Raw genomic sequence first — 18,702 nt, 5'->3', positions numbered from 1 at the left:
ATACCAAGACACAAGAACTTCTTGAAATTGTTCACGTTTCACAGGAAGTAGAGTTCCGAACAAAAATGGTAAAAAGGATCGATCTTATGGCCACCTTGGCCGTCGGTGAATAACAATGTTCTCTCTCTCTCTTTATTTAAGAGCTGCGCTCTTGTCTGTGGAGTAATCGCCTCCATTTTCATTACTCTAGATAGGGCGTGTAGAACGGTGGTTGCCCCAATCGCCTTCCGTTCCGCAGTACACCGACCAATTTCTCAATCGGTGATGTTCTAGCTAGAGGCCTACCAGAATCCATTTCCTTGGCCTCCAACCAGTACTGATACCGCTGCTGGGGTGGGGTATGCACACCAATGTTACAGAACTAAATAACAACATAACATAGCAATAGACCAGTATCCCTAAAGGATGGCAGAGGAATACAGTACACCCACTCTTCGCTACCAACTTCCGCTATTTATGCTATGCTTTGTGTATACGGATTCTTCGGTACGTGAGTACGGTTTTGCACTTGGCCGGTTTTCGTATACTTACAGGACAATGAAATTGAGGCTTAGGCAAATTGGGCAAATTATAGCAACGATAATACTTGTCAGCTAAATTCCACGACCTATATGGGTGTGTAGATCCACCTCCTAAGTACCTTAATTGCGTACCAAAACGAAATAAGAAGTAAAGTAAATGACCGATTCACCAAGCTTGGTGTCAACGTCCAGATAGTGATCCAGATAGAAGCATCCAGATACTCAGACCAATAGCTTGTTATGCCTTCCGAAACACGGAAGCATGCTACTTGCATTCGGACGGTCATGATGTAACATGAGACAGAACAATTCTTACGAAGAAATGTAACTATGTCGTCCCCTACCTATTTCTTCTTATCGTGGGTTGTGAGGTGGAATACCAGCCTCATCATCCCTGGTGTCAAAGTTATTATTGAGCCGCCAAATGCCCCTGACATGGCTCATGTAACTCACTTCCATCAGTAAATAGTAACCAGGACCAACGGCTTAACGTGCCTTCCGAAGCACGGATCATCTTACTTTTGGACAATCAGGTGACCAGCCTGTAATGTCCTAACTAAACTAGGGATCACAAAGTGATTTTTGTGATATGTCCCCACCGGGATTCGAACCCGGGGCCTCCGGATCGTGAGCCCAACGCCACCTACTAAACCATGAAGACTGACTAGCTTCATGAACGGAATGGAAAAACAACATGGAACCCTTAGGGTGTGAGGCCAATGGCCGTTGCCTGTTATTTTAAAATATTTTTTTTATAAATAATGGCAACATGTACAGCTCGATATTACATAACCGGGCAAACACGGCCCTCGCAATCCGTCAACGAACGCTGACCTAGCGTACCCTCGTCAGGGCACAGATGTTTAGTCCGCCTTATGAAACAATGTACACAGAAATTTCAATCTTCCTGCCTTTCGCTAAGGCATAAGTGATGATGAAAGAGCGTGTATTTAATCATTATTGTGAAGTGTTAGGTTGCGATGATGTCGTAGACTTTGAACAGGTTTACTAACGCATAAAAAGCAGAATGAATGAGTGTTCACAATACATTAATTGAAAATATTTTTTGAAATAAAGGGATTTATTACACCTTGTACTATATACAGTTTAATAATTAAGTGCCTTCGACCACCGGGGTGGTAAACGGCACCTAGTTAGTGCCAACCACCACCCCGGTGGCAAGCGTAAAGGGGGCAGATGGGAATAAACCATTTATTTTAATATAATTTAACTTAGTCCACATCACGCCACGTGGTATTTCCGAGAGAAGTATAACTACTAGGCTTACGAGAATTGTTCAGTTTTACGTAATATTCGGCCTCCGTGGTCCAGTTGTTGAGCGTTGTTGTCACGATCCGGAGGTCCCGGGTTCGAATCCCGGTGCGGACAAATCACAAAAATCACTTTGTGATCCCTAGTTTGGTTAGGACATTAGAGGCTGATCACCTGATTGTCCAAAAGTAAGATGATCCGTGCTTCGGAAGGCACGTTAAGCCGTTGGTCCCGGTTACTACTTACTGATGTAAGTACGTAGTCGTTACAAGAGTCATGTCAGGGGCCTATGGCGGCTCAATAATAACCCTGACACCAGGGTTGATAGGGTTAGTAATCCACCTCACAACCCACACGATAGAAGTTTTACGTATCCTGCCTGCTGAGTAATGTCGCCGTAATCCAAAATCGTCAGCTGCCCACGAATGTCTAGCCACTCGTTACGTAGACCGATTCTAATGTGCCAACAAATAAATAGGTACAGTTCTTGAACTATGTCTATTCAAAACGTTTCAAGCTTGAACCTGTCATCATAATTTATAAGTAGTTACTTAGTTACGCAGTTCTGGTTTGGTAGGTAGTTTTGGGATAGTTTTATTCATACTAATATTATAAATGCGATAGTAATTCTTTGCTACCTTTTCACGACTACTGAAATAGAGTGATTTTAATCAAAATGTATCAATAGGTAGGTCGAAGTTACTAAAGAACGTTTTTAAAGAACGTCTAGGGCCCTGTGCCGAGGTTTTTCTTGTAGCTTATTTTCCCCGGCTATACAGGTTGTGAGAAGCTGCAGTAGTTTTAGGCGGATGAGACGTTCGTTATGTAAAAAATGACGTTTGAAAGTGTAACTATGTTACCTATTGAATAAAGATATTTTTGAATTTGAATTCGAAAGCCAAGGATAGTATTTTCGAAGTCCACGGCTGAAGACGCGGGAGTAAAGCTAGTCTTTTATAAAAATACTCAAGTGAATAGAGACCACGAGCTCAATTTCTGGAATAGACTGAAAACAAATCCCTAAGATCGTTTAGCAACCAAATTACGTTGCATCGGAGCGCATACTTCGCCTTGAGGAATAGGGATGTCCATGTCGAGTCATTGATAGTGTCGATTTATACTAATTTTATATACAGGACGATAGAGATACCTACCGTAACAAAAACTTTTCAAGGATGATTCAGACCCTGATTCTGAGTTGATATCAAGTGATGGAAAATAAAAAAAAAACTATTTATAAATTTTCCGACAGGAAATTCTACTTGATATCAACTCAGAATCATGATCTGAATGTCTGAATCATCCCACATAGTTTTCGTTATGGTGTCTCTAACACCCATATACGTACCCGTACGGCTATCTACGGCTATCTGTACGTACTTGTACTTGTAGTTGTGGAGTATGCTCCATACCACCTGCAGCTGATTCGACCTTAGACCGTATTGTCATTTATCTTTAGGTTTAGTTTTAAAGACATATACATGACATACATAAACAGCCTATATACATCCCAATGCTGGGCACAGGCCTCCCCTCAATCAACCGGAGGGGGCATGAAGCATACTCCACCACGCTGCTCCAATGCGGGTTGGTGGAGGTGTTTTTACGGCTAATAGCCGGGACCAACGGCTTAACGTGCCCTCCGAAGCACGGAATCACCTTACTTTTTCGGATACTCAGGTGATTCAAGCCTGAAAAGTCCTTACGAAACAAAGGACAGTTTCAAAAAGTGATTTCGACAATGTCTCCATCAGGAAAGACATATAATAAAAAATATCGATATAATGTTAGAATGCCTACATTAGACCAGGGATTCGAGACTGCCAGGCTGTGAGTTTGTTCAATAGTTTCTGGCTACGGGAACACGATTGACAAATGAATATAGACGCTCATAATGTACGGGTAAGCTTGGTATTTGCATATCAAGGCATTATGATATAAATAAATGTACATATAGTAAGCAAGAAGAGAAGTGAGGGATGGAAGGCAAGATGGTATCCACTGCCCTATTTTTCATTAAAAAAGAAGCATGGAGAATGCTACACCGACAAGAGCGTGGCTCGTAAATTAATGATGACGATGACATAATAGTATTATGACTTTTGGTAAATAAAAAAAATATAATCCCATTTATATTATACTTACTTTCAAACCCTAACTCAGTGGCGATATATACAGAAAAAATTACAACACTTTAAAATGCCGAAGATCAATTTTAAACTTTAAATAAGAAAAAGCTGATGTTGATGTATTATTGATGTGAGTTCTTTGTAACTATAGAAAACTGCGCGTAACTGATGTGAGTTCAGAGTTATTAAATAAATACGAATCATCTGTTTTCATAGGTTTGGGATAATCTTAATTCACGCCTGTTTTTATTATAAGACTTACTACGACTTGAAAAGGTGTGCATTCAAGCCTTCGACCAAGACTTGCTTTCACCAGATGTGCGGAGTTCTCCTTGAGAAATGGAGACATTTTTCATTGTAACGTTTGCAAGAGATTTCCTTTGAGTGCCTCAACTGTGAATATGTAAAATTCGTGAAGTGTTTACTGTGAAAAACTGTGAGCATTCGTCTTGTCTAAATTTAAATAAGGATTCACAAGTTGCTAAATGAAATGAGACGAAATTTTAAGTTGACCGGTTTTAGTTATGAATTTGCCTCCAATACCTTTTACAATAACTTTGACAAATGAGGACATGGAAGGCTCTCACCTGGTAAAAAGTTGAGGGTGTTCAGATGGATGCCAATCGCAGCTAAAGGCAAAGTCTGAGAAGATTACGTTAAAGAGAAGTGGCATATACTGGGGCAAAAGTTGTCAATATTACTATTACGATAAGAGAATATAATTCATTATAACCTGTTCCTTTCGTCGTTAAAAAGGTCCTTGGATTATCTTTAGTCTAATTTTGCTATAAGTAAGGGACCAACTAGAAAGTACTATTATTATTATAGAAAGTAACTTAAAATAAAAATTAAATACTTAAATGTAAACATATAGGCGTCGAATTGAGAATCTCTTCTTTTTTGAAGTCGGTTTAAATATCTTTATGTCTTTGGGTCGATTCTGGACTGTTATGTAACTATCACAATCAGATCAGATCTATAAAATTCATAAAATTGTCTCAGTTTAAATGTTAGCGAAAACCGACCCCTTTTTAAGCAGGTTTTCAAAAGGTTAATAGGGCATTACGTTACCTGTCCAAGTGGCTTTTGGTTAACCTGGAATTTGTAAATAAATAATTTACTTATGATACTTTTGTAACAGAAAGGCTTATGCAATTCAAAATCATGTCAGAAATCTTTATTTTAGAATTGGTTACTTCATGATGTGTTCGACCATTTCATGAAATGGTCATATTTCAACGAAATAGCCAACTTTCGTTGACCATATTTTCGTTGAAACGTCAACGTTTAATGATATCTCAATCGATGTTTGGCCAAATCGTTAATGCAGACGGTGTCCATGCAATGTGGTGTAATGAAAATGCGAATAAGTAGTCGATTAATTTCTTAGGTCCAAAATAGTTAACTAATCAATACGGAAAATTGGACAATAAGGTGATTTTCACACTGCCCCGCATGATGCAGCGTAGCGCGTGGATGCGTGTTCTTCCGTTGCTTGTAAGTATCTCCGTTTGTATAGAAAACACGCACAGTCTAACACACAGAAAATGCAACCGCATGAACGTGCGTGGATGCATCGTGCGGGGCAGTGTGAGAATCACCTTACGTTGATTCATCGATTATAATATCAGTCAAGTTTTAAATCATCATCATCAATTCAAGAGCCATGCTCTTGTCGGTGTAGCATTTCACCATGCTACTTTTCTAGGGAAAAATAGGGCAGTGGTTTCCCTCTTGCCTTCCGCCCCGCAGTACTCTGTCTGACGCGAGTGGGATGGCGCCCAGAGTAGTCTATTACAAAGCCATACTAGGACCCCTGTCCTCTGCCTCTGAATAGTACTGACAGTTACTGCTGCCCTCTGTCAGGTTCCAGGTTACAGTCCCTGTGACATGCCCCTTCCGTCCTGCATTGCCGTACCGATGGCTCCCATCTCCGCCTCTGCAGCCGTTGAGGTCTTCACCCGTATCCCTGGGCAAGGGTTCTACGTTATACCCCGTAGGTCTGGGTCCCTATTCGAACTCAGCCACCATCTCACTCCGGCCTACTGAAGTAAGAGGCGCCCACCCCCGCGGCAAGGACGCGCCGAACAGGAATTGCCCCAGTGGAGGGCAGAGAAGATGACTCTGTCCCCCCTGGGGCCGGGTTAATGGTCTTGTATGGAACCAAGACCAAGGGACCAAGTTTTAAATATAATGTTTTAATAAATGTATATGTAATCCGTCTCTGTGGTGTCCTAAATAATAAATGTTTATTTTTTTTTTCTTTAATGTTACTAATTTTACGATATGATTGCCAACGTTTGGCCATATCATGAAGTAATCATGCATTTAGTTGCTCATATCGTTAAACATTTTGTGTTTATTGATCTGGCCAAACTACATCATGATGTGGCCAACGAGTGATATTCTATTTCATGAAATATGATAATTTCATGAAATGTTCGAGCACATTATGCAATGACCAATTCTAAGATCTGGCCACGCACGACACATACATATCGTACAAAAAAATAAGATTGAAACTAAAACTAGTATGCTCGATACCCCTGCCGGATGATTTAGGGGAGGCCTGTGCCCAGCAGTGGGAAGTATTATGATCTGCTTATGTAATCGTTATTTATTGTCCCATCACCAAAATAAAACCCTTAATACCATAGGTATTAGTTACAGTGTTGTCTCATTTCATTTAGGAATTTTATTTTTCAGAATAAGCATGGGTGGAAGATGTGTTGGCCTGGGTGTAATAACAAGGGTCAAAATTTATACCCAAAACAAAGATAAAAGATTCATATAGTATCTGTTCCATGAAATAAGAAGGTTAAACGAAGTCATCTTTGTACAGCGCCATGTATATTTATTTTAAGTAACGTAGCCTGGAAAGTGTCTAATTAGAAAATAACTATCAGCTATTTTTGTTACAACTTCGTTATATGGATGGATGTGTGAGCGCCACCAGGTGGTCTTCCAAACGCCATAATCCATCATGCTGGTGAGAACTCGATCTTTACCCAGGATGAAAAGGTTTTCTGTATTCTCAATTCTGAAGATAGATATTTAAACTTATGAACTAAGTAGAAACAGATTGCGTGATTGCCGCGTATTGTACTACCTGACTGAATGCAATGAAGATAATTGTAAAATAATACATATGTAAAATGATAAGTACTATTGACTCTAAGAGGGTATCTTGAGCTATTGAAATTGAAATTGTATTTTTGAATTGAAATTGCTCCCGATTGGGGACAAATGAAAAGAAAAATCCGATAAATCCCATCTACCATCAAATGAAGTCTCGGGCTTGTGGTCAGCCGCTCGGGCTCTTTCGGCCCAGTCTGACCTTAGTAGTGTAATATGATAAGTGGACATGCGCATCGTGCATTTTACCACTGGGTTATCCAGAGCGATACCTACACACTTCCTCGTGCCTACTTTTATTGTCATAGGCCATAACACGTGAATATTGTAAGGTATATTAATGCTTGTAATGAACACTTTAATTGTTCATATCCTGAGGAAATTGCAAAATAATTAAGATAACACTACGTTATAAAAGTATGAAATACTATGCAAGGTAATTATTATTACTTGAACAGTTGTGTGCGCATTATTATTAGTTATTCAGTTATATATAGGTATATCGTTTGCATTTCGCGATAAGTATTGTTTACGCTATTGTTCACGAACGTTTAAAAATATACCTCAATTATGGTTTATACATTCATCGTATACTTCACATTATTTTGTCTGTCAAGAAAGATTGATTCATGTAAGTATTTTTAACTGTGTGTAGTGTTTGAGTTTGTTTACTATGAATGTCATAATTTGAATTATAATTAACTATGCCAATATTAAAAGCAGGTTAAGTTTGTGAGTATGTTCGTAAATCTCTGGAAATATTTAAAAGAAATTAAATATTAAATGTAAACCAAAGACCACGCGGAGGAATTCGCTGGTGGAAAGCCAGTGTTTAGTTATTACTATTATTATATACAATATTGAGGTTATAATTTATGAACAAATGGCATAAGTATAATATATAAATTCCACCAACCCCGACAATCTGGTTCCAGAACGATATTTTTGTTTCATAGTTCTAAGTATTGTAAAGTTGTCGTCTTAATCAACAGTGCCGCCAGCACTGTGTAACGCGCCCTTCAAATGGCAGGATTGTGGAAAGCCGCCTGTTCCAGTAATGTACTACTGGAAACCAGGGTCGCGGTGCGAAGTTGGTCTTTGGAAAGGATGTCTTCCCAACATGAACATGTTTCGAGATGAGTATGAATGTGTATCTACATGCATTTTCTCATCACGAGCGATGCCCGAAGACTACCACAACTTCAATGAAATTGATTTTACGGAAGCCTATGGCGATCTAGAGACAACAACGGTAGATTCAAATGACAGTAATATGACTAACGATACAAATGGCACAAACATCACTAATGCCACAAATTCGACCGAAAATGTAACTACAACTGTAGCATCAGCGGGTGCCGGGAATGAAACAGGTGATGCGGCTAATGGGAGTGGTAATGAAACTACTGTTAAAAATGATACAGGAAGTTAAATAAAAATATAATAGTATTGGGTTAGTGCATAATAAAACATAATATTGGCATATTTCTAATATAATTTTCATACATTTTCCGACAGAAAATTCCACTTGATATCAACTCAGAATCATGGTCTTAATCATCCCCCTCAGTATTCGGTGTCACTAACACCCATACCTACTTATATGGGTACCTGTATGTACTTGTAGGAGATGTAAGTGACATCGTAACGAATACTGAGAGGGATGATTGAGACCATGACTCTGAGTTGAAGTATTGTTTTTGTTTAAAAGAAAAAAACATTAATTTTGCGACGGAAAATTCCACTTTATATCAACTCAGAATCATGGTCTGAATAATCCCCCTTAGTACTCGTTACGATGTCACTAACACCCTGTATATATGATCATTAAATATAAATAAATAATTATATACACATATAATATCAGTATGGAAGAAGGAAAACGTGACAGGTGGTTCACATAGAAGAAGCCCCCGCGGATAAATGTCGCTTTTCTTACCGATAAGGCCATAGGGGACACCCGTGTGCCAAATCATCAATTTTGATGTTTTTGTCGCAAATAAATATAACTCGACCGTTACAAGCATTGGATACGTTTGGCAGGCCTCGCTTTCTGGAGGGCTTTTTGACGCATGATATGGTTTATTTATATATTTATTTTTTTATAAATTTCGACGTATATTAGTGTAGGTATTTAATTTGACTATTATAATATATTGTATTGTGAAATTGTATTGTTGTTGTATTGTTGTTGTTGTTCTTTTAATACTCGACCGTAGCATGAAGAATAAATGGCTGTGTTGTCATCAAATAGAGCAAGTTCAGTATTTAAGCATTTGTGAATGTCACTAGTGTATTATGAAAACAGTAAAGGGGAGAGGTCAGAGCCTTGTGGGACTCCGGCTTGTATTGGGAGTGGTGGAGAGAATGTCTTGTTCTGATGGTCTAAACAGGACATATGGAAGCAATTCGTCCAAAAAGCAATGTCGCAGTGCGATATTTGCGCATAGAAAATATGCGCGCAATGTCAACAATTGAGGAGCTCGGTGGCGCAGCGGTAAACGCGCTCGGTCTGCGATTGTTGAAGTTAAGCAACTTTCGCAAAGGCCTGTCATAGGATGGGTGACCACAAAAAAAAGTTTTCATCTCGAGCTCCTCCGTGCTTCGGAAGGCACGTTAAGCCGTTGGTCCCGGCTGCATTAGCAGTCGTTAATAACCAGCAATCCGCACTGGGCCCGCGTGGTGGTTTAAGGCCCGATCTCCCTATCCATCCATAGGGAAGGCCCGTGCCCCAGCAGTGGGGCCGTTAATGGGCTGGTGATGGTGGTGATGGTGGTCAACAATTGACAAATAGAAATATTGCTTTTGTTTCAATGTGGCCTTTTTAACACCCTTGCGCATTGCCGTAAATGTAACTGGTAGACGTCAGTGGGAAACACATTTTTGCCCGGCCTAACCAAGTGACGCTCCTCAGGTATGTTATCTACCTATGTACTACGATAAGTCATGTAAAAGTAAGTATCGCACACCTTCATAAACCATAATTACATATTCATTACATTGTATTGTAACAACCAAAGTTGTAAATAAAAGTTTTATATAATATTCGTGACTAGTGTGTTCGTTGCATGTTTGTGGTAATTTTAGTGTTTAAGTTCTTAATTTATTAAAAATTCGATGTGAATTTGGTATGAAATAAATAATATGCTGATGTGCTTTATTATTTCCTATTTTCTATTTGCAGTTTTAGGTGTAAGGTTTTTTTACAGAAGCGGACTGCCTGTCTGACCTTCCAACCCGCGAAGGGAAACTCATCCCAATACAGGTTAGGTTACATACCTACCTCCGAAAATGCATTTCTAGGGAATGTGGGTTTCCTCATGATGTTTTCGTTTACCGCTGAGCACGTGATAATCATTTATGATCCAAACATAAATTCGAAAACAAATTCGACAAGCATTGGTTTAGGTCTGTACTGGATTCGTACTGCGACCTCAAACTGAGAGGCAATCGTTCCATCAACTGGGCTACCACGGCCATAACTTTCTAAGTTCACAGTTTTTAATGAAACTAAATGATAATATTATTAGTCTAACTGAATATTTAAATGAATCATACTCATTATTCTCGAGGAGCTCGGTGGCGCAGCGGTTAACGCGCTCGGTCTGCGATTGTTGAAGTAAAGCAACTTACGCAAAGGCCGGTCATTGGATGGGTGACCACAAAAAAAAATATAAAATGTTTTCATCTCGAGCTCCTCCGTGCTTCGGAAGGCACGTTAAGCCGTTGGTCCCGGCTGCATTAGCAGTCGTTAATAACCATCAATCCGCACTGGGCCCGCGTGATGGTTTAAGGCCCGATCTCCCTACCCATCCATAGGGAAGGCCCGTGCCCCGGCAGTGGGGACGTTGATGGGCTGATGATGATGACCTTTTTTTACTGAGACCTTAGTACACTAACTCTGTATTTTCAGTACTCGTGATTCTTTCTACCTACACCACTTTCTACGTATATTGGCGTGCCGCGTGCGTTTATTGTACTTACGTATGAATGTATGGGTGAAACGAGACATTGATACTATTATTGTTATAGACGGCCTCCGTGGTCCAGACGTTGAGCGTTGGGCTCACGATCCGGAGGTCCTGGGTTCGATTCCCGGTAGGGACATATAAAAAAAAAAACTTTTTTGGACCCTAGTTTGATTAGGACATTACAGGCTGATCACTTGATTGTCCGAAAGTAAGACGATTCGTGCTTCGGAAGGCACGTTAAGCCGTTGGTCCCGGTTACTACTTACTGATGTAAGTACGTAGTCGTTATGTTAGTCATGTCAGGGGCCTTTGGCGGCTCAATAGTAACCCTGACACCAGAGTTGATGAGATTGGTACTCCACCTCACAACCCACACGATAGAAGAAGAATTGTTTTATACATTTTCTGAACTCGATATTTTATTTATTTTTTTCGTTCCAAACATTGACGACTAATAAATTCGTAGTTCATGTTTGGCACCTCTACAAAATCGGCTCTTTGAGGACCATTGAAGACTGAACGTTGATAGCACCATTCTTCACTTTCGGCAGCTGCTGTCCCTGTGATGTATCGTTATTGTATCGTATATAAAACCTTCCATTCTTATTTGATCCCTCAGTTTCTTTAAAGTCACTAGTATACGGAAAATTGGGGCTCAACATTGACTGGTTTAGCTGGTGCGGTATATAATGTATGTTTATCGAATTGTGAGGACATGCCTCACGTTCCGTGGTGTCTGAGAGCTTGGGGAATGGCTGAGATGCATTCGTATAATATATTGCTGTGGCAAATATAGATTCAGTATACGTTACTATATAATAGTAGTGTAGTAATAGTAGTGAAGGAGACAGCCCAGAAAAACACCGATTCAACGCAATAAAATTATGTTTTACCAAGTACACGTAAATATAACATAATATCTTCCGTTTAGCGCCAAAGCTTTAAGTAGAATAGAAAGTGACGTTTGATGGTAGACCACGTGACCTCCAGTCGTTTTATTTTTTGAAAGGGTTTAACGGCTCTGGCCTAGTAGCCTTTTAAGCCTGTCCTTTATGACCTCCAGTCGGTGCCGTCAGTATTGCCAGCGCTCGAAATTCGTTTCCCTTACATTAGTTATAAATATAAATATAGTACTTAATGAAGGACTTACGATGACCAAACTGGAGATGTCCTTAGAAAAGGTTTAATACGATCTACTCTGAACCGGCGTGCGTGTATGAAGCGATTGATGAATGTGGAGGAAGCAAAAGAAGTGTGTCAGGATCGAAGCAAATGGAATTCTATAGTATCTGCTTACCCCGGTGGGAAATAGGCGTGAGTTTATGTATGTATGTATAAATATAGTACGTATAATAGTAGTAGTTATAGTAGTTTAAATATATCTTAAGTGCAGTTTTTCATAAACATAGTTGGCTCGACCATTATAGACGGCGATACGACTACCACCTATCACGTTGGTTTAACAGAAAGCTCGGGCAGGCGTGGGCACTTAGTTCATCTTGCATTGGATGTAGTCGTAGGCTTAGGTCACAATTTGATCTATATGAGGATGCTTAGGTGCGTCTTAATGTAGGCTAAAACGGATCAACTAGCATAAATAAATAGCAGCTTCGGTAATACATGCCTGACTACATATTGACGACATATTGACGTGAATACATATTGCAGACGCTCTGTAAAAAACCGGACCTGTCAAATCTAAACCGGACCTGTTAAATCTTCAGCTTAGGTAAGCGGACCCTGTGGAAACAGGATAGCGGGAGATAATGAGCATAATCTAGCATAAATAAAGGCTTGTTTTTAATAATGCTTTAGTTTCTTTTTTAAATTACATTTTAATTACACAATATATTGTCCCGGTGTTCATTAGAGCTCAGTGTTATGACTCGCCTCAACTCGATATAATTTATTCATAAGTTTTACTAAAACTTCGCTCGTTACCAGCTTCTTGGGTCTTGATAGTGCTTGCTCTGACTTGTTCTACTTTATGAGAAATGCTTGAATTTATACTGAATTATACTTGCTTATACACTAGTGTAAACGAGGATTTTGTTGTGATGTATGCAGTTAATGTTTTCTTTCGTCTTTTTTTTTAAAGGATTTTTGTTATTTATTGCAGTCACACGTGCTTAGGGAAACTCACAAAGAGAAAATTAAATCTAAAGAGTTCTGCCTCGGAAGGGACTTGAACCCGCAACTCTTGTAAAGCCGGGACGATAGATAAGACGGAAAATAGCTAACGTGCATCTTTACGATAAGTTGAAATGTACGTGTAAGTAACTGTAGATTTATCAGCCTAAAAAATATTAGTACTCATTATTCTCGAGGAGCTCGGTGGTGCAGCGGTAAACGCGCTCGGTCTGCTATTGTTGAAGTTAAGCAACTTTCGCAAAGGCCGGTCATAGGATGGGTGACCACAAAAAAAAAAGTCTTCATCTCGAGCTCCTCCGTGCTGCGGAAGGCACGTTAAGCCGTTGGTCCCGGCTGCATTAGCAGTCCTTAATAACCATCAATCCGCACTGGGCCCGCGTGATGGTTTAAGGCCCGATCTCCTTATCCATCCATAGGGAAGGCCCGTGCCCCAGCAGTGGGGACGTTAATGGGCTGATGTTGATGACTCAATATTCTAGATAGATAGCGCGGCGTCGGATTAATGACGATAAATAGATCGAAGAACATCAAATGGACAGGAGGAAGACCTGGTGGTGTAACAGGCTTGACAAGAGCTGCGGGTTCAAGTCCCGTCCGAGTCAGAACTTTTTCGATAAAATTTTCTCTTTGACCTTTACTGTGGGCTAAACTTGTCATTGCGTTTCGTTGAAGAAGGTAAACGTTCGTTTAGTGTATATGCTATGTAAGTGTATTTACGTCATAGTATACATACCTACTTACACTTAATCTGAAAGTGTACCAAAATACTAAAAAAGGCCGAATGGCGTGTTCCACCCAAAAAGTACGTAATTTAAAAAAACAACGTCAAATTGCGTACAAATTTGTTGAAAATGTTATTAATTATAAAAAAAAAATATAAAAAAAGCCGTCGTCGTCGTGTCGTGTGTTGTAAAAATGAACTCAATAATAATTTGTTTAATCTGTTCAATAATATTTTGTTGAGTACAATGTTATAATCTTAATTCTAAAATCGGCGCAACCAACAACCTTTATCTCCTGCAAACCTTGCAAATGCTCCATCGTGGTTACTTAACTTACCAAACAGCGGGTGCGAAAATGCAGTTCGACCGTCATACTATTTACGTCGATATCAGAATTTCATTCTAACATTAGCTCCGATTCCTGCAGACACCTCCTAATTTTATTTTAAGTTTTACCTGACATATTTTTATCCTTCGAAAAGGAAAGGGACGGATGATTGACTCTTAATGTTAAAATGATGAATAATCCGGGCGAATAAAAGAGGTGAACTGGTTCATATATAAAAACTTATATAAAACTTAATTCTGTCGGGTTATATATCTGTCGATTACCCGTCGCTTTCCTTTTCGGCGGATAAGAAAAGGACAGATATAACTTAAAATAAAATTAGATCGTGTGTACTGGAATCAGCACCATTGTAATCAACATAATAATATTTCTTACTTTTTGTTACACTGAAGTGAAGTCCGTTTTATTTTTTAAATTACTTTTAAAATTCGAGAGCCACATGTTTATAATATATGTATGGACGTATCTACTTACATGAAATATAATTATTTCCGTTTACATTCATTAGTGGCTGAAAATACAAAAAATATATAATTATTATGTTGGATATTTTATAAAACCGGTTACTGAGACCATAGTGCGCCGTACGGAGATACATTTTTCATTTTTATTGCGCAGAGAGTGTGATATAGTGGTGAGAATGTAAGTAGCGTTTTAGTCTACTCTCTCGTGGACTTCACTTTTGCAAAATGTAGTTGATTTCAGAACGAAAACTGGGAAAGTGTTTCTGTGTTTAAGTACTAGCAGTGCTTTATATCTGTTGATTCAGTTACTTTCATAACTGTACCCATAGTTGTTAAGTAAATAAAAAAAAATGTTTACACCGTAAACAAAACAGTTATAAATAGATTAAAGAAACAAAACAAAAATAAAATTAAATGAACCTTAAATTATTAAACAAAACTAAAAATAAAACAAATTTGGTTCCGGTTACTACTTACTGATGTAAGTGAGTAATCGTTGCCAGAGCCATGTCAGGGGCCTTTGGCGGCTCAATAATAACCCTGAAACAAGGGTTGATGAGGTTGGTACTGCACATCACAACCCTCACGATAGAAGAAGAAGAACAGTGTCACTTTCAACACAACATAACGTCGACTCTGAATGCGATTAGTGCTGAATGGCGTATTATAGTTGTGTATAGTAATATGATGGCCGATGGGGCGGAAAGGTTCTAGAATGGCGACCACGTGTCGGACGACGCTCAGTGGGTAGGCCCGCTACAAGGTGGACCGACGATCTGGTGAAGGTCGCGGGAAGCCGCTGGATACGGGCAGCGCAGGACCGATCGTCGGGGGAGGCCTATGCCCAGCAGTGGGCGTCGTACGGCTGATGATGATGATGTTGATAGTAATATGATGCATGAAAAGTCTAGAAGTACTATTTACGTCCTTTGCACCCAGGCTACAAACATCGCATAACGAATCTTCTATTGCCATAACCAAAACTAAGCTAGCAGATATAGTCCATTAGAATATGCAAACATTATCATTGTGACAAACATTTATCAGAAGGCAAGCTATTACAAATACTTAATAGTTTCATAAAGAAAACTCAATACACTTTGTATTATCTTTTATTTCACCACTTGGCACTGATTACACTTAGCTAACGACTTGATCGTCCTGCTCGCTAACTCCAACTGACTGACTACCTGACCGATTGAAGCTCCCCTCCTTTCGCCCCACCAAATCCAAAATAAAACGGTCGACTGTGATTGGTCGAGAAATACACCACCAGGAAACAGTCGAAAGTTCTGTGTTGCCATTTTTCAAGAAGACTTTATAAAAATCCTATTTTGGACTAATAGTTAAATTACTTATTTTTTTAAAATCATGACATTAATAGAAAACTAAACACACTAAACGTTAAATTAAAACCGTGTACCTATGAATCATAACAGGCGACAGGATTTTATTGGAAGGGGAGATGCGAAAGCAGATACAAGGGTATTAGCATAACGAAGTGGTCAGTCATGCGTGCCGACTGGCTTATCTGGGCTCTGGGGGGCATTCTCAGTTCGTCATTGTTTATGAGAAAGGAAATTATGGCTCCAATAACATTTTTAAGGCAGACATCACTCTGAACCAGCGTGTGTGTGAAACGATTAATGAATGTGGAGGAAACAAGAGAAGTGTGCCAGAATCGAGAGTAAATTGAATTCCATAGTCTCTGCTTACCCCTAATTACGTATGTAAATAAGTATACATACATAAACATAAACTCACGCCCGTAATCCCTAATTGGGTGGGCAGAGCCACAAGTAATCAAAGACAACTTGCAGCCACTGTTGATACGAAGTCCAAAGATGGATATGATGAACCTTATGGTGAATAAGTATAATTATCGATAAATACGAGAAGTAAAATTAAAATATCATAACAACGCAAAGGTTGTTATAATCAATACCTAATGGGCTATAATTATAATAATATTAAATTTCATTAGTCAACTTGGATGTTGGTAACTTATAAAATTAAAGTTATTTTTCTGGTTGACGAGCACTAGGACATTGTCGGGTACATTTACTAACTCGGTTCTGTCTACGTAACGCCTGCGTATACGCTCTGTTGCTCTAAGATGCTAATAGACTAAAATAAAAAAAAATGGTACCTAATAAGAATCGAGTTATCCCGAACTATGTTATTTATTATTATTTATGTATGTAATTTCCATATCTCGGGCCTGTGAAGTCCCGGACTTTTGGAAGGCGTGCGTGGGGCCGAAGCCAACACGTAGAGGCCCCTTAAGACAATTTTATTATTATTAATTCGTTTGTCACTTACAGACTACCATTACGTTGCAAACAACAAACATATTTGCACCTACACAAAAACAATTAACTATTCCATAGGACTTAATGGGATTGAAATGCTCGATGTTTGCTTGCGACGAATTCTTTATGTCCGACAAACCACGTTGCCATTTTTATTGATGCATCGAGTCGTGTACTGTATCACTACATAGAATAAAACAAAGTCGCTTTTTATGTCCCTATATCCCTATGTGCGCTTAAATCTTTGAAACTACGCAACGGATTTTGATGCGGTTTTTTTAATAGATAGAGTGATTCAAAAGGAAGGTTTATATATACTGGGTGTTAGTGACATCGTAACGAATACTGAGGGGGTTGATTCAGACCATGATTCTGAGTTGATATCAAGTGGAATTTTCCGTCGCAAAATTCATGTTTTTTTTTAGTTTTTTTAAATTATTTTCAATTCTATACTTTTGCGATGGAAAATTCCACTTGATATTAACTCAGAATAATCAGATGAATCATCCCTCTCAGTATTCGTTACGATGACACTTACACCCCGTACAAGTACATACGGTAGCCATATAAGTAGGTATGGGTGTTAGTGACACCGTAACGAATACTGAGGGGGATGGTTCAGACCATGATTCTGAGTTGATATCAAGTGGAATTTCGTGTCAAAAAATTCATGAAAATTTTTCTTTTCTTTTTAATTATTTTCCAATCCATACTTTTGCGACGGAAATTTCTACTTGATATCAACTCAGAATCATGGCCTGAACCACCCTTTAAAGTTTTCGTTACGATGTCACTAACACCCTGTATATAATAACATCAATTAAATAGTGGAGAAATACTGTTATTTTTGATAAATACTGTTTGTGTGGAGAAATACTGTCTATTTGGTTCTTAATGTGACGTCGTAAATAATTTCATTTTTTCCTCAGCATTGCACCAGAGCGAAGCCGGGGCGGGTCGCAAATATATTTTTATAGGTAAGTCAGTTACGTAGCGGCAACAACCCGTGGTTGGCTGTAATCGTTCATCTGACCGGCGGCACGGTTGGACGCGTGCGCGTGCGGCCCTTACCGTCTCGCGGGGGTGTGCACTGACCTTAAATGTAGACGCTATCGGCATAGAACAAGGAATAATACTACCACATATAGAACGGCAACTCTCCGCTCCCCACTAGCGGCTGAGCTAGGATTACTTCATCCCCCCCCGGTATTACTTTAGTCTACAACCGTATGGGCGTCTGACATCACACACACAGATACGCGAGTACGATAACGTCTATGTGTAGTGTCTGTGTAAAACGACGTGTTTTGTATGAAGTGTCCAGGGTGTGCTATCGGGACCCTTTTGCTCGTGTAACTTGGGGAAATCCTCATGGTTACTACATCCAGGGGCAGCGACGACGTTATGCTCTTACCGACTAAGCCTTAGGTCCCCATTAGGCCCGGGCAAAAAGTTGATGCCGTGTGCCAGAAATCCACACAAAGTTGCGTCAAAAAAAATAATCCTGACGCACATCCGTACTCTCCATAGTTTTATACAAAAAACCCCTATCAATATATTTCCACTCCCTCCTTACAAAACAATCTAATCTCAACAAGTAAATAGAACGCCAGATAAATAACCGAAAACAAATTAATTCAATTCTAGATACCTATCGCGGGACGCACCATTTGTTA

At 39.3% G+C, this 18,702-nt stretch overlaps 1 protein-coding gene across 1 annotated transcript; it reads left to right on the top strand.

The window, feature by feature from the left end:
* The first annotated feature begins 7,527 nt into the window (after positions 1-7,527).
* LOC126375722 (uncharacterized) lies at positions 7,528-9,228 on the top strand. Its single transcript, XM_050022852.1, has 2 exons — positions 7,528-7,688; positions 8,050-9,228. Exons 1-2 carry the CDS (start codon positions 7,628-7,630, stop codon positions 8,487-8,489), a joined length of 501 nt encoding a protein of 166 aa, XP_049878809.1. The 5' UTR covers positions 7,528-7,627; the 3' UTR covers positions 8,490-9,228.
* Positions 9,229-18,702: the final 9,474 nt, after the last annotated feature.

This window comes from Pectinophora gossypiella, chromosome 1, assembly GCF_024362695.1.
Source record: "Pectinophora gossypiella chromosome 1, ilPecGoss1.1, whole genome shotgun sequence".
Taxonomy (NCBI): domain Eukaryota; kingdom Metazoa; phylum Arthropoda; class Insecta; order Lepidoptera; family Gelechiidae; genus Pectinophora; species Pectinophora gossypiella.
Note: the sequence above shows the minus strand (reverse complement) of the source record. Positions and strands in the feature narration are given on the sequence as shown.

What these genes read in the sequence shown, in the direction of transcription:
- LOC126375722 (XM_050022852.1), top strand. Translation starts at nt 7,628, where the DNA reads ATGGTTTATACATTCATCGTATACTTCACATTATTTTGTCTGTCAAGA. An exon ending in GTCAAGAAAGATTGATTCAT is followed by an intron (nt 7,689 to 8,049) that starts GTAAGTATTTTT and finishes CTTAATCAACAG; the next exon opens with TGCCGCCAGCACTGTGTAAC.